Raw genomic sequence first — 17,574 nt, forward strand, 5'->3', positions numbered from 1 at the left:
GCGGACCCGGTTCAGATGAATAATCCTCATGCAGAAGGAGTCCCTTGGACGTCAGCGGTGGCTGCGATGAGTCAGAGATCAGAGACGAGGCTTTTCTGGAAGGAACACCCAACGCTGGCTCGGCCCTCATGAAATCAGAGCCTTTGACTTGCAAGCTGAGCTGGCTTGGCACTGAAATGCTGCATGTCGGCTTCAGCACGTCCCTCAGCCTCTGCTCAGACGCAGCCCGAGGAACTGATGGGGGGATTATTTACTCCCCAGTTTTTGCAGTCCTTTCTGTATGCAGTGAGGGCTAAGAGGGGATGGCATGAAAGCACACTGCTATGCTGGTTCAGAAACCAGAAACCAGGCAAATGCACTGACCTGAGATAATGAGACTCAGGAGCACCTAAGCAATATCGGACGAGGGCCCTTGCACCTGCGCCTCCTGACATTTCCCATGCATTTCAATCAGAGGAGAAAGTGCAATCCAAGGTGCTATTTTGCAAACAGCAAAGCCTGCAGGCCTGATCCTGCAAGGTGCAGAGAGTTTACCAAGAAGAGCTAGGTGCTGGCAGCCCTCTCCAGCCAGGCGTGGAAGGTGGTGGCCCCAAAGACATCTAGCCCCAGAGGAGTACTTTAATCCCATCCTGGACCTGACTACTTACCTGGGCTGAAGGACATTTCCCATCACAGTCAGAGCTATTTCTGCTATTCCTCTTCCACTCAAATGGTGAGGAAAAGTCAAAAGTCACAAGCACTTTTCAGTTTTAATAAAAATCAGAGCAGGTTCTCTGAAATAATTCATTTGGCAAAACCCCCTTCATTTCTGTCTCCCCTATTTGAAATGTTCCAAATGATAAAATAAAGAGCTACATCCAAAATCATGTCACCCCCTTCACCCTCCCAGATTTGAGTCAGTTCATTTTGAAAGCATTAAAATAGGGCATCTGATCATGTCAAGGCTTCTTCCCGACCTTTTCAAATGTACACACAGTGAGTTTGCTATAATTGGCCTTTCTCCTGGGGACATTTCAGTGAGTCAGCATTTTCTGACCAGCATATTCCCATCTTCTTCAAACACCCTCAACCGGCTGCAGTGAAAATAGTCCAAGCTTTGAAAGGCTGGGGAGAACTTTGTGTGCTCATCTTCACACAAACCCATTTCTCTCAACAGATCTTGTGTAGGACTGTCTAGTACTTTTCTTTTTGGTACATCAGCTCCTGCTCCATTTATTCTAGCAAACATTCCCTACCAGCAAAACACTTTTTTAACTGGAACAAAGAAGTGGCTTAGTTGATGGAAAATGAGGTATACAGTTTACATCAGCTGTGGGACTGGTCCATATCTAGTTGTTTTTTTTTCTTGAAACTAGTTACTGAATTCCTTGTGGCAATTATGATTTCAGAAATGGGTACAAGTGGAATATGTACATCCTAGAGTTTGCCTGAAAAGAATAAACCTGGGGAGCCTCCATGAACAAGAAATGTAATATTGCTCAAATGGTATGGAATACATGTGATGAGGATGTAGGAGTTCGGGGATACCTAAGGGGAGCTCTGACTGCCTTTCCACCTTCCTAGGAGATTAAATTTAACTTGCAGTTGGCATCTTCTGTACAAGAATAAGGTTAAATCATACATACAATCAGATCACATACATCCTGAGTTCACTGGAGATAGGGCAGATTTCAAACTCTGTTTGTTAGATAGGACTGTCAGTCTGTGATGTTTTTCACATTGTTTCGAGGGAGTTTTAACTTTATTTTTTTTTTTATCTCTACCATGATTTTTTACAGTTCTAAATTTTAAGAACTTGTGTACAAAAAGAAATGGTAAAGAATAGAGGTGTGCCTACACAGGGTTGCTGAGAGTGGCCATGTTTTGCAGTGAGACCCACCTAGTACATGCCTACATCCCAAAGGACAGGCTTCTTCAGACCAGCAGAAAAGATGTCCTCAGGACACAGACAAGTTGAGGACCATGGGCCATCGCTGTCTTTGCTAATGACCTACTGTATTACCTGGGGTGCATCACTGCCCTCCTCCATGCTTCCCCTCCTCCCCAGTCCCTATTTCAGGTGTGAGCTCTGCACCTCAAGTCTCCACATATGAAGTCTCCTTGTGGCTTAGTGCTTCTGGAGACAAAAATCTTAAGGAGTAAGAGTGCAGCGGCAGCTTTTCTTGTGCACTCAGAGAACACACCCATGCTGCAACAGAACAGGGCATGAGACCATCCTCTGGCTCTAATGCCATGTGGCAAAAACTGGCCACATCCACACCACCCAGCACTTCTTCTTGGACCTCCTCCAGAGCCCAGGAGGTGCCCTCTTCACCCCAAGACATAGTTATTTGTATGCATTTCTTTGGACTGCTTGAGCTAGCTGGGGAGTGGCCCTGCAGCCCAGCAGGGTGAGGGTCCCTTAGCATCAAGGGGTGACACATGCCTCGGGGTTGGGGTGAAGACACAGCTGGGTGGTGGAGCATACAAAGCCTGCTAAAACAGCACTGGCTGAGTGATGTGACTTAGGTGTGTCACCCCATTACAAAGTGCTGACAGTCAGGGTCCCGCGGGCAAGTGCTCTGCCCGGTCCTTCTTTATTTAGCTGTACCAATATGGCCAGTGGTGTGAGGAACCAAACCATGCCAACCCAACCAGCCAAAGCCAAGAAATCAACATCCTCTACTCTTTTCCACTGGGCTTTTATTTGCTAATGATCAAGTCTTAGGTATGAATTCAGATCAACATTGCAGAACGGTTTTCTAAACACAAACACAAAAAGCAAGAAATTACTCCCAACCAGTCAAGCTCTTTGCAGCCTGTGCTGCAGAAATTGAGGCGAGAAAAGCCTCATGCTGCAGCAGTGAAGCACTGGTGTTGACCTCTTAGACCTGTACTGAGAGCTGAAAGCACCCATGGAAAACCAGAGCATGAAGACAGCTAACTGAGAAGGAGAGGGGTGGGCCAAGAGAGTGGATGCTGAAATGGACCAAGAAATGGATGCTGATGTTTATGGGCGGAAGAGCATCTCTGGACAACAGGGACCAGCAGTATCTGATGGCACCGTAGCAGCCTCAAGCCTGTCCTACAGGAACCCTCTCCAGGCAGCACAGCTCAACCACTGGCACAGAGCAGCATCATCACCACGAATAAATAATGTTCTTTTACCCTCACCTGAGTGTGCTGTAACAAACTGTGGGTCCCTCTGGCAAATGGTTCCACCAAACTTGCACTTATTTTCATTCAGCCCAGGGGATGCGCTCCATTAGCAAATCAGGGATAGAGGTGAAGAAGAGCGCACTTTAAAAATACTTTTTAGTCTCTCCAGCTGAACTGATTGGTTGAGTTGGCAAGCGTAACAGGGTAGGATGATGTGCAAACATACAGTAATACCCAGAATGAGATTACTGCACTGATTTCCTTCACAGAGGTGCGTAGGTGTAGAAGAGACAGAAGGCTGCGGCTGAAATGCAGGACGACCCTATCAAAGAAGCAGAGAGGATGGAGATGTAGAAAAGGCAGAGGGAAGGAAAGGAAGCAGGGGGAGACAACTTCTAAGTGCCTTTTTTAATTCTAAGTTTTCTCAGACTTGCTTAGCTCTAATCTTTAATTCATATTTTCATTACAGTCTCTTTGCTCTGTAAAGTCTGCATTTCATGTAAAAGGAGCAGCTCAAACATCAATTATTTGACATAAGTCAACCCCTTGTTAAAGTCCTCTACTCTACATATATGTATGCTCCAATAAAAGGAGCATTAAACATTCATTAAATTAGAAATACATGAAGACAGTGTCTGCCACTCTTCTCATACAGATATGCTTAATAATCTCAACCTTCTAGAGCAGCGAAAGCAAACCCATCTCTAATCCTTTTAGAAAGTCTGACCATGCAAAACACCCCAGCCTCCTGCAATTTGCCTGTGAGTCACCCAGACATTATTAGCTCTTGCAGGTCAGATCCTCAGCTGGAGTAAACCAGAGTAAAACAACACTGCTGACGTTACAGTGACACAGACTCAGGATTTGGCTTTAGGCTTCTCTTGCAGCAAAATGGTTTACAGCAATGTAGTTGGATAATAATGCCACTTTTGGTCTTTTAAGTTACATCAAGAATCTGATCAGGTGGGGAACAGCCACACCGCACCTGCTTTAATTTCAGCACAGAGCAGGCTGCTTGTGCTCTGAAAAAGGAACCTGGTTTCCCAGCCTGAATCTAGGAATCTTTCCCCTCCCAAAACCTCAAACCCACCCCTCTCCTCTACAATATATTATCATGACGACAGTGGATCTTGATATACCACTGCCATAGGCTTGTGCACACAAATTTCAGCAACATTTTCCCAAGGGGAAACAATCACCAGTGAGCAGATGCTTCTTCATAAATATTTCTGAGTTTAAAGAGCAATGCAGACCATGTAACGTGTTTCCCATATCTCTGGGAGCTGTGTCTGCTTAATAAGAGCTTTGGAGCCAGTCCCATCCAACAAAAGACTTCTCATAATCCTCCCTGACCTTCTGAGTGCCTGTAGACATTCATTTTGAACTCTCTGAGGTGGAAGCCTGGAAACATGGTTAGGAAACTGGGGTACAAATTCAGGATAGCGGCTTTCGGCTTCTGCCTGGCCTCCAGATGCCTGGCAGTCTTCTTCTGCCTTGATTAATATGTGAATTATCCTTTTCTTGCCTCCTGGGCAGAGGGAGAGACCAGAAATGCTCGGGAAGCATTAGCTGACCTGTAAGCATGCAGGTGAACACGTTGGGTGAAAAGAGGCTGCTGCCCCACTGGCTCCCAACCGCAGCACTCTTTGAATTCAGCTTTTCCCAGCAGCATCCCTGTCACTCTGATGCTACACAGTCCAGCAGCTACTGCTTTGTGTGAGCACTGAGCTGTGTGAAAGAGTTAATCACATTAAGCGCTGTTCAGTTCATGTCTTTTTTGTTCTCTAAAGGCTTTTCCTCTTCCCGGCCTCTTTTGGTCTCTCGTTCTCCTAAACTTCAGGAGGTGGCAAATGCAGCTCAGCCCTGCCAATGCTATCCAGCACCAGGATGGCTAATTTTGGAAGGTTTAACCTCTATATACCTTTCCAAGGCTTTTCACCGTTACTAGATGACTCTTCCAACAGCTGTCTCCACAGGGAGCAGGTCATAATCTTTAGTCAGCAGGGCATTTAATCATCTGGATAATCCAACCGCGTGAGATTTCCAAGAGGAATGGAGGGGCTAGCTCTTGACAGATGCTTATGTACCTAACTCTCATCAGCAACTTCAGCATCTACATGCCTTTAACCACTTGGCCTGAAGTGACGGAGGTGAACAAGCTCCACTGAAAATCAATTTCAGTGAAATGACTTCTTTTTTCAAGGAACAGTAAAAAGCAAGTACTGAAGCATTTTGCCAGGTCGCACACTGCCCCAAATATATCGCTTTGTTTTCAGTCTTGATCTTCTACTTGCTTTTAAATCAATCTTTTTTTTCCTCTGTTGGTAATCAAATCACTCCTTTAATTGAGCTAATAGGGCACCACAGTTTACACTCCTGCTGGTAAACACAAAGAACATTAGCCAACAAACAATCAAAACCGCATCCTTTGTAGTCTCAGCAATTTTCTTTTGCATTCAACCTTCCAAGACCATTGATTTTCACAGCTGGCCATGAAGCCTCGGTGCACTGGGCTCTGTCATCACAATGTTAAAGTGGCTTCTACAGGCTCTGCAAAATGGAAGATGACTCCTGATTTGGGGTGACATCTCTGCGTCAGCACAGCAGCGCTACGGAGTCAGCTGCGAAACAAACACCAGCCCCCACGTCCTGGGCAAGCGCTGCCCAAGGAGGAGCAGGTCCTTCCCGTGACCCTCAGCCTGACATCTGAATCGGGTCGTGGTGGGGAGTGTCAACTGAGTACCCAAAAAGCTGGCTGGCTGCCATGAATACTTCATCCACCAAGAACGAAGGGTGATGCGGCTACGCTACGCTACCAGCTTCAGTCTTCAGGACCTATGAAGAGGATCGTGGAGTCCTGCAAAGTCCGGCGTGGGGGACACATCTTCTTCTTGGCTGGTCACATTCAACTTGCATCTGAACAACCAATCAGCATATTGCATAGACTTTGACTGAAGGGGGTTTAACTGCAATCTTAAAATCTGGCCATTTCAGGAATTCCTGAAATAAATTAGAAGAGGAATTTTATTTAGTTGTTTTTTCTAAAGGAATTCCCCCATGGCTCCAAAACACTGTTTTCCATAAAGTAAATGAATATGAAGTCTTCTCTCATCCTCTTGCCACATTTTCTGTGCCACCTTTATCCTGCAACAGTTGTATATAATCAAATGGCTGACAAAACATCCTCTCCCCAAAACCTTCCTTTTTTTCCTCAAACATGAGGTAATTTTTTTCCACACTTCACTGATTTTTTTGTCACTGATATGACAGAAGCAGATGCTTTCCGAATGACCTGGAGATTCAGTGATCCACATCTTCCAGATAAATAACAAGCTATATTTATGCAATAAAGCACAGGTAACTTAATATCCAGGCACTGGATTATTTGATATTAAAGTCTTGGGACTTTTCAAAATAATTTGGAACAATAAGAGATCACGTGGGAAAGTTCTTTTTGTCAATATTGGTTAACAACTTGCACTTGTTAATCCACTACCATCACCTAAAATACAATAAATAATTTACATTTATATGGAGCCTTTTGTACCCCAAAATCCCAACGGGTTTTGCAAAATAAACACCTCGCATTGCCCCCCTAAGACAATACTTGGGCATCGATTTGGTTGTCTCCCTGATTCAGAAGCAACACCTCTTTCTGTGGCATCTAGATTTTCCTGGGAGGTCTGCCCACCTGAGTGGTAATCAGTATTAACCCTGCTTAATTTATGAATGCAAATGAAGTTCCTGAACCAGTTTTTCGCCCAGCGTTGTGGCTGGGCCCAACAGGAACAGCCTGGCCTGGGAGCTGCCTGCCCATGTCCTAGAACCAACTCCCCCCGTTGACCACAGCAGAGCTTTTATGAAGGGACACCCCTTCAGCCCTTGGGGACTTACAAAAATCTCCTGCTTGGAAAAATGAGTTTCTACATACTGCTTGCTAGGAAAAGGCAGCTTCGAAGGTCAGCCCCCGGTGTTGTTCTACACAGTGGCACAGTGGTGTGCAAAATTCACTTAGGGACACATGTAACGCATATTTGTTTGCTAAAGGAAAGGCTGCCCTCAGCTTCGATGGGCTGGGAAAATCCTAAGGGGTTTTCTGGGCAAAACATGCTGTGTTACAGAAAGAACAGGCTGGGGTGCAGAATGCTTATTTCAAATTAACTCAAACAGAGAAATAATGAACAGCAAGTTTATATTCTCAGTAAATTAAGAGAGAAGCTCAGGGAAAATGTGGCTTTGTATGCATGGAAATAATTATTATTTACTCACTTTTGTGCTCATGCCCTCATGAAGAAGATATTTCTATGAAATTATTAATATTTATAGCATATTACAATAAATACTCACAAGAGCTTTGCCTGAATACATGTTATTTTACCAAGGTAAAATATATTGAAAGTCAAAGGGATCTTTTGCTTGTGTGTGGTGGGCAGGATCACACTCTTTACTTTGAAATCTGTATCAACTGTGATAATTTAAGGCTTTAATTAAAGACTCAGTGACAGATTATCTACAAAACGTCTTCCTGCTGCCCAGTATTTCATCACAAATGTCTCCAGAAGCCCACGCTAACGTGAGTAAGCACACTTGCCAGGAAGTATTTCATCGTGGACATGTTAGCTTTTATCTGCCTTGTTGGGTAACAAATTCTTTTGTTGAGGATTGGTGGCAACAAAAATTAAATTAAAAGCAAAATCAGACCCCAAAACAGAAATTTATAATGCTTATTCTGTTCATCCCTCAAGAAAATGAAAGTGCCAAGGCAAAGTCTATTTTAGCAATTGTATTAATGTATGTGTAAATGGGTGAAGGCGCCTTTGAAATGCTCTGAAAAGAATTTCACACTTTAGAGAGGAGAAGCTAACAATTCTATTGTGGCATTTACTGGGATTTTTAAATTAATTTCCCTGACACAGCTGTACCATAAAATCCCCCATGGTGAATTTTTGCTAATGTTGAGATTATTTTGGGATACAATTCTGCAGGAGCACTTTGTAAAATCAGGAGAACATGGGTCACTGGGAACTGTGCGCTGCCCTTTCCTTGCCTCCAGTCGCCTCCAGCCTTTCCCTGAGCAGCTGTGACACCGCTAATTTGAAATTGCATCTGTTTTTTCTTCCACGGAGCAGCAAGCGGGGGATGTGAAGCTGAGCCCCCTTAGAGCAAAGATCAGCGTGTTGCTAACTCAGCGTGGCATCGGAGGAAGCACCTCCAAGGCCACCTGGGGACTGCCTGCTGAAGCACATCTACTCACCCCCCAAAAAGGACACTGGAGCGCGTGGTTTTGGCTCTGAACAAACAGCACTGGGCAAGGCGAAACGCAGTGAGTTTCTGCCTTTGAGCACAGCGGTAGGTGAGAGTTGTTTGGAGCTGGCAAAGAAGAGGAACCCATTTGTCTGGATCATAGATTAAACCAGGATTAAAAGACATAGGTGATGATACACTGGAGATTCCCCCCCAGTCCTTGCATCCTTGCCAGACCACGTCCAAAGAGTTGAAGGAAACGTAAAGAGCAACCTTGCAGCAACGCATAAGGGAGGGCTTTAAAATACACACGTCCCACCAATAATGAAGCTCAATCTGCAGCAGCGGATGGATTTACAGGGAGGGACAAGCAGAGGTTTGGAAATTAAAAGTTCATGGTCAGGTGAGAAGACCCAGGGGAGGTAAAAATAACACCAGACAGACATGTCTACAGCCATAGACAGAGTAGGATGAAGATCTTGTGGGGGATTTTTGCTCAGAAAGGCTTTGGTGTAAGCAGAATGAATGGATGCTCTTGCTGAACTGCAGGAGAACCTGAAGGCAGGAGGGATAGCACGGATGGTGGCAGCCATGAGTTTGATTTTAACAGTCATAGGCAAGCTTTGGATGCCGCAGAGGAGAAAGTTAACACTAGCTGACACACTTTTGTCTGGAGAAGATACAATGACTAGAAATAACAACTCCGGGCCATAATTCTGCAGTCTGTTGCTACCAGGAAATGCGAATCCAGAGACCTTTCATCTCCACGATGGAAATGCTACGCAGCACCTGGAGCCATTGCCCTCAAAATCCACTCTGGCAAATGGGACAATGGGACATGAAGGAGAAAACGTCCTCTCCCTCCCTCCCCCCCAAATTTTAGCCACCCAGAGAACTCTGCCTGCTCTGCATTTAATGCAGTATCCCTTGCTGAGCAGAGCCAGCTTTGCATGAGATACAGCATTTAGTGAAACACAAGATAACAATTCTATTTCTTTTGACAATAAGGAATAAATCTGCCAAGCCACTTGTTCAGACTGCTCTTAAATGATGGTAGAGGGAGGGAAATTGATATTGGCTTTTTATGAATCTTCAGGTCATGTATGTTAGAATCAACAGATTTTTGCATTAACCTCACTGCAACACAGCACTTTTGCCCTTGGCAAGGCATAATTAAGAAAGGCATGAAAATCTATCTGAATGTATCGAGAGGAAATTATTCTCCCATTAACGGCAGCAACAGCTAAACAAGCAGGTAAGCTATGCTGCTAGCAGAGTGCAGCAAATGATGCAGGGCTGTGTTTTAACCTAAAATGAAGATTTTCCTTATCAAAATTTTAAGGAGTAGCTTCTGAAATGAGGATTTGCACTACATGTTGTTCTGGGGATTAACACTTTTTATCCCCTCAACAGTTGTATTCCTTGAGCTCTTCTGTTTGCCTTTCTAAAATGATGACCATGGGGACTGAGCCTAAGTTAAAATCTTTTCGTCACACTGAAACATGGTGCTGTAACTGTCTTCACCGCTTTGGTAGAAAGCAAAAGCTATTGGTTGGAAGGAAGAAAAAACAAATACATTTTAAAAAGGGGGGGTGTGTTTTCAAGTCATTTAAGTGGGTCTGCCTGCTTGTGTTATCTTCATGTCTTTGTGAAACTCGGCTCTAACTGACTGGCTGCAGTGGAGAGTCAAAATCTGGGTCTCAAGATGAACAGACAGCTTAAAGTGTTGTGATCCTCATTCACTAGGATGTGTCAGAGGGATTCAGGGGTGAAAGAGACAGAGCAATGACTGGTACTCTTTCACAGGAAGTTCCCAAAACAGAAGAGGGAGGCAAAGGGTGTGCACCACATTCAGAGCCATGTCCAAGAGCAGTAACAAAATTTGCTCATCAGATTCCCTGTGATAATGGAGACTACCCTGGCACCCGCTAATTTCTGTCACTGTTTGAACTACTGAATTTCATTTGCAAAGGATAAAGCCAAAACTACAAGCAGTGGCCAACTATTAGCCAGTCACAACTGCAGGAGGAGGAGCAGAAGGCTCTCCCAACTGGGATGTCTCACATCTCATTCCTACAGACAGGCTGGGATGCAAGGAGGGGTTCAGCTTCCCTATCCTCCTTGATCCCAAGGAACAGCCACACCACTGTGCTGCCTCTCCCCTTTATCCACTGCTGGCTGCTCAGAGTTGTGCTGCAAGCCCTGGTCGCCCTGGCCCCAGAGACCAGGATCCCCAAGGCATGCAGAATGCTCTTAGGAGGATGGTGAAAAATACTCCCCTGCCTAAAACAGGTTTCTGAGAACTTTATATCTGTATCTCCAACAGATGAGTGAAGAAAGGAGTGGAGAAATTTGGCAAAACTGTGGAGGAAGCTTCCTGGCTTCTAGCTGAGAGTTCCAATAATTACATTGTGCCACGGAGCCCCTTCAGCAGGTGTCCAATTTTCCTTGTGTCCTCCTGTCCTCATTCCCATGAGCACGAGCTGCTTCCTTCCCTTTCCTGCTGGTTATATGGGCACTGACTGTTTCAAAGAAAGATGCTGTCCACTCCCAGTCACCAGGGATGTTGGGGACTGCCACACAGAAAGCCACCGACCCCAAAGTGTCTGGTTATTGGGGGAAATGGTCATGGTGGTGAAGGGTTGGTAGGGAAACCCAGCAGCTCCTGGACCTGTGTGAAGCCACCTTTGAGTCTGCACTCCTGGGAAGCCTAAGCGATGCTCAGAGTTTGGGTTCAAGTGATGTGAACCAGATGAGAAGGAATCGGCGAGTGCTGCCACCATAAATGAGGGGGATTCAGCATGGTACCCCATATGCAATGGGAACACAGAGGCCAAACACACATAAGCAGCACTTGTTTGGGTGTAAATGAGTCTGAGCTACAGTGACAGGCATGGCGATGGCCAGCATTACCCCTTCCAGTCATCAACCTGACATCAATCCTGTTGACTGCGATGGGAAACCTCACACCCAAGCGCAGCGGGCCATATGCAAAGGTGAGTGGTGGAGAGAGCTGGTTAACATACCTTTTCTCTGAAGTTCATCAATAACAACAAACCAATGAAATTTCCTATGAACATTTTCTGCTTTTCAACAGAAACGTAAAACTAAAAAGGAAAACCTTTCAAAATATTTTTTAGTAAAAATCATGATTTAATATACACCTCAGGATTTTGAGTAGAATTTTTGATATAATTTTCCAGACCAGTCTTAATTTTGCTAATTCCTTTAGTAAAAATATTTTGCATTTCCAACTCTTTGCTTTTTCTCTGTCTTAAAGAGCAGAAAATGTGTTGAAAATGTTATTTCTTTGTAAACATTTTCATTTAGATCAAAAAGCAACCATTACTCTTATCCAGCAGCAGTGATGTATGTAAAAGGAAATATATATGAACTCTAAACACAAGAAGATGAGTCTAAGTAGCCATTTATTACATGTTAAGAAAGCCATGAAGAGGTTTATGTGAAGCTAGCTCACCTTTTAATCTGTCTTCATATTTACATTAGGAGAAAGGTGTTTTTCCAGAGACATATGTGTGTACGGGCTTTACAGATTTATTTTCCAAAGAGGTACTTTCAGTCATCTCAAAACCTTTCTTGAAAGTATTGCTGAATCAGACTCCAATTCATGAAATCGTTTCAGCAGGATAATGAGGGCCAACCCTACACACACAGACTCCAGCACACAATTAAGGATGTTACAGGTTTGGTGGGTGTCTTACTGTCCCCAACGGAAGTTTTACAACTCATTTTGGTGAGTTTTCCCCTGGTCTTAGGGGATAACCATTGGCTTCTTAATTTAGGGACAAAGACTCTCTCTTTTATTATATACTTGATTTTATGTTAAACTAATTATGAGAAAAAAACAAAGACATGAAACGACTATCACCGATATCAGGACTCAATCCGATGAAGCCTCACTTCAAGTCAACAATCCCATCAGCTTCAATGAGAAGACACAGGTCGGGAAGGGCAGCCTTAATTTTCACAACTGCCACCTCGTAACTGAAGCCCACACACAAGGAGAAGTAACAGCCCCAACGCCAGCCTGCACTGATGGAAGCAAATCTCCTGGTGATGCATCAGTTAACAACATTTTCATGAAATGTTTCCTTTATATCTCTTTGTTAAAGCCAATACAGTACTTTCTTACCATTTTTGCAGACCGGACAACACTGTTCTGGTTCATAGACTGGGTTGACACACTCGGGAACTGCGCAGTCTGCTACAACACAGTGAACTTCATTGCTGGGCTCACAGCGACACCATTCGCATGGCGAGGGCTAGGAACAAATCTAAAATTAGCCCATTTCCTCCTGTAGCTCACAAGTTTGCAACATTTCTAGCTTGCCATAAGATAAACACATCAGCGTTCAATACCTCTTGACTGCATTCATTCATCATGGGTAATACAAATGAACCTATAGGACAAAATAGCAACATCTGAAATAGGCAACCAGAACATTAGAAAAAACAGAAAGCATGATACTTGTTTTCCCAGAGAGGGTGTGGGGTTTTTTAGCTTTCATGCGACTTTAGGCCCCTTTGTCAAAAAGACCGAGCTGAAGCCTCGTACCTCTGCTCTACCCATCCATTGTTATCTTACACATTCGGCCAGGAACAGAGCAGTATTTTTGGAAGACCACGAGTGGTGGTTCACCCCAGGAAGGGAGGACAGGGTGATTTTCCAGGTCATACTCATATCTCACGTAGACCAGCACTGCCAGCAAACCCCAAGCTGTTGGAAAGGTGCTGCTGGGGTGGCCTGTCCATCTGCCAGCCTCTCAATGTGCTTTCATTTCTGTTTTTCAGAGGAGAGGAGAATAATGTTGTTCTTGGATGGGCAAAAACGTTTTATCCTGTGTTTGGGCAGCACCTGCATCAGGGGTCTGTAAGCACTCCCCTAACATAACCATTTGATCTGGCCCTGGCCCCATTCCTGCCTGTTTCAACAAGGTTTGTGAGCAACTGCCTCACACAGAGTATGTAAATAATTAAGATCCTGAATAATTCTGCTGAAGTCAGGGAGTTCTGGATTAAAGCATCCAGCTAAATGGTTTTGTTTCAGCTCCATCAATTCAAACAGGAATCTCTATCTACCTCTTAACAGTAGAGAACTGTCACTGTCTCACCCTTTGAAAAGCTGTGGAAATCTGAAAAATAGAAAGGTCAGTGTTGTAAGGTTCCCAGTGTCCTTCTGTGTGTGCAAGTGTGATGGAAGGATGACAACGGAGCTCAGGAAGGAGAGTAAGAGAATTTGAAAGGAAAATAACTTCCTTTCAGCACCTGTAGGTTCAATACATAACTCCCAATTCCTCAGCAACAGTAGGTCCACCACTAACACTTGAAGGAGTAAATGTGGGTATTGGAAACAATTCTGCTTACTGTTGCACTGGTGGGAATCTGCAGCAGTGGGAATTCCTCCATATTAAATAAAAAAAGTGAGATGCAAAGGAAAGGAGGATTCATTCCCATGTGCTTCAGACCCCAGTGATGCATCACTCATTTCTACAAGGCAGATACAACCTGTGAGTTCTGGTTCTGACAGGTAAAAAGCTTCTCAGTTCACCTCCAAGAAGCTCCATATGTCTTGAGTCAAATAATTTATTCCCAGGAAATCCATTTCTACCTTAAAATGCACTAATTAAAGCTTCTCTTGCTTTGTCTCAGCATCTGCAGTCTATAATTCCCATCACCTCTCATTTGCTCACGGCTTTGGCAATTTAGATAAAATCAGCACTCCTCGAGCAAGGGAAGAAGTCTGTGGAGGTGGAATTCCTCTCTCTAATTATCTTTCCTCATTCAATCCTGCTTTGATTTCTGTCTGAAGCACCAGGAATCTAAATTCATTTGACTGACATTTCTTATTCAAGGCTATTTAATAAGAAGAAACAATACAGAAGAAAATAGACAGAACTATTTGCTGAGGGATCAATAAGAAAATTGCTGCTTTGTTTTTACTCATTTTAATCACTAATTATATGGAGTAGTAGAACTAGATCTTGTGATTTGTGGAGGCTTTCACTGACATTTCCTTCAGGACTTGTCCCCATCTTCACTACTACAGTGGCTGCAATGCTAAGAAATATGTGGCGTATTTCCAGGACTGCAGCCCAATCTACGGCTTAAAGATGATCAGCACAAGTAGAAGATGCCCCTGAACGACTCTGTGACTGAGTAAATGAGACATGACATACGCATCTTTTGCTTTTGCGTTGTTGGTGTAACCTGAAAATGACACTGTAATAAACCATGATGCTAGCTGACAATGAAAGCAGCTTTTCAGGAGGGAAGAGCCACACTCAATTGAAGAAGGAAAGCACACCTCAGTGGTACAAGGAATGAGCAGCCAGCAAATGAAAAGGCTGATTTGGCATGAACAGCAAGACTTTTCTCAGCCACCTCCTCTTCCCTGTCTTAAAAGTTTGAGGCACTTGGTCTTGCCTCTAGGATCTTTGTCCATCTGGCTAACTTGTTCAATTGCCAGTGCCCCTTACTGTGGTTCCTGCTCAGATGCTCATCTCCATGGCTGACTACAGCCCTCCTGTACACTTATTTTATGAACATCTAGGTACCTCTCCCATGCGATGTGCTTTGGGATCCGACTTGGAAACTTCTACCCTTTCAGACAGGATTTTGCCCCAGGCACGTTGATTGAGATCTTTTTACTGCTGTCTGTGTGTTCTGCATCCCTGCTATCAACTTCCCTGGAGCTACCCTTTTTGAGGAGTAACTATGGGAAATTAGCCAAAAAAGTCCTCTGTTTATTTACATAGGCATTATATAGACCAATCAGCAAAATGACAAACTGGGAACCAGTAAAAACAGTGACCCAGTGAAAGATGTCCCAAAGGTTTGTTTCCTGATTCTATCTCATCTGCTGTTACTTTTCTCCAGATCACAGCAGTTACTCTTTTGTGGTCAGTGGTGTTCCCAGTGCTCTCTGTCCCAGTGCAAGTACTGCTCTCGTGACTAGGAGCATTTCACAGGATAAGCTAGGCTGCAATGTCATTCTCTGCAAGTCCCAGAATCTGGATTTAAAGATTTATCCCCCATAGAAAAGGAGTGGTTTACAGTTTTGTAGACACTCAAGTCCAAACACCAGCTAAAACCAGTGCCTGAAAACAAACTCTCATCCCTACCGAAAAACAAGGTTGAAAAAAATACAGAGGGTTTCTGAAGCATGGAGGAGAGAGGACACAAATCACAGGCTATGCCATTCCCACATGGACAGGGCAAACGCTTTATTGGTGTCCCTTAAACTGATATTCTAGAAAATGTGTTAAGATTAAAGGATCACAAAAGGCTTGGGCCAGAAGATGATTTATTCACTCCCACTGTCGAAGGCAGAATAATCTCTTAGAAGCCTCTCTAGGGAAGAATTTGTAGGAAGGATGTTGGTGCAGAAACATTCTTCTATCATTGTCCAAAAGGAAAGGATGTTCACAGTGCCCAGCAATAACACGGACACATGTCCACACAATTGCATTGTCCCTTACTGTTCAAGGTATGTTTTAAGAAATGGACCTATCATTAAAACCGGAGGAGCGGACTGGGTCCTTTCGTAGAAGGCATCAATGCAGCATTTTGACTCAGGAAAACTTGTGTAACGCACCTGAAATCCTTTTTACCCATTTTTCACTTACATTGGGGGTGAGAGCACTAACCCTCAGATTTAGTGAGGAAATACATTCTCTGATGTTGTTGTCAGGGCAGGGGCCAAGTCGAGCCAAGCTGGTGGGAAGCAGATGTGGCCAACATCTAACCACCATTTGAGGGCTTTTGAAAGCAGATGAAGTGGGACATAGAGCACAAAGAACCTTCCTGGTCTCAGCACTGATCCTGATTCACCTCTCCTTTGGCCATTCGCTTCAAAGAGACCCAAACAAGCACAAGAATGTGGATGGTGTTCACCCCTGTTCATAACCACACCTAAGATCATGGCCCAAATTCTATTCCTCTTCTGTTCTATTGACCTCAAGGAGCACTGTGACCCTAGGTTTGGTCGGGAGGGCGGGTTCATCCCCTGCTTCTACCAGGGGATGGCCCCATCCCACACAGTGAGGCGGCCAGAGGAAGGAGCCAGCACTCATTAGGTTGCACTGCTGGAAAACCTTAGTCTCAGGTGCTGTCAAATGGGAAACATCTGCTATCAGCAGAGTTTGTTAACAAAGAAAGAAGGAAAATTAAAACAGAGAATAGAGAATACGCATGGCTAATAAAGATTTTATGTGCATGAACACATAATGATAAACTTGATGATAATAACAAACAAACGAAAAAGGCAGCAAAGGAAACAGAATGAAAACCAAGATACACCCTGAGCAGGGGAAATCAGGAAGTCAAACAAGATGTAGATACCGTATCTCCTAATCTTCAGTCTTGCTCCCATACACACTAGGTCCCCACCATTTTCACCCTCTTTTTGGAAGCAAATGCCAGTACATGTAGGAATTACTATTGCTGGCATCACCCAGCTCCTCCTCACTGAGATAAGGGGCTCCCTCTCTTACCGGGTTGGGCACCACATGGGTCCTTCTTTAGTCAGCTACTAGGTTTCACAAAACCACAGAAATGTCATACCTCTGAGAGGTTTACACTTGAGGGCTCCAGCAGGTCCTCAAGTCATCCAGAAGGACTGGTGGACAGACAGAGAGACACATGATCAAACAATTCTACAGGAAAATGGCCTAAAATACTAATTCTTCCCAAACTCAAGGGAGAAGTGGAGAAAAGAAAATGGAAAATTGGATTCAGAACTCAGTTTCTAAATCTACTCTTGTGTTTTTCTACAGCTGAAGAAATCTGAATCAAACATTTTTTTAGACCAAGGCAGCTGGTACAATCACACCAATAACCGATACACAAAACTTCAGGTTTTTAGGCAAAATCTTGCAAGAAGCTTCTGCAAGACCTAAGCTTTACTGCACCTGAGCCATCACATTTAGTCACAGAAATTCTCTTCTCCCATTCACCTATATTTCACCCTTAACTCATGCCTTGTCCACAACTACAGCACCCTGAGCCACCTTTCTGCTGCCCCAAACATGTGACAGACTTTTCTAGAACATGCAGATTGCCCTGCAAAAGCTTATTACTGAGTAGTAAGTATTCTTCTTGAGTGAATGGAGGAAGCATATATATATATATATATATATATATATAATCTATGAAACATTATACCGCAGCCCT

The 17,574-nt window shown here is 44.0% G+C and overlaps 1 protein-coding gene across 4 annotated transcripts in view; it reads right to left on the reverse strand.

Moving 5' to 3' along the window:
• Nucleotides 1–17,574, reverse strand: part of VWC2L (von Willebrand factor C domain containing 2 like) — a 53,851-nt gene that overhangs the window by 19,701 nt on the left and 16,576 nt on the right. For 2 of the 4 annotated variants that reach the window (XM_074910338.1, XM_074910339.1), the window contains exon 3: nucleotides 12,536–12,665. In XM_074910338.1, coding sequence (XP_074766439.1) covers nucleotides 12,536–12,665 — 130 coding nt within the window. The other 2 variants (XM_074910340.1, XM_074910341.1) reach the window with 2 other exon arrangements.

The sequence above is a fragment of the Athene noctua genome, chromosome 7 (assembly GCF_965140245.1).
Source record: "Athene noctua chromosome 7, bAthNoc1.hap1.1, whole genome shotgun sequence".
Taxonomy (NCBI): Eukaryota; Metazoa; Chordata; class Aves; order Strigiformes; family Strigidae; genus Athene; species Athene noctua.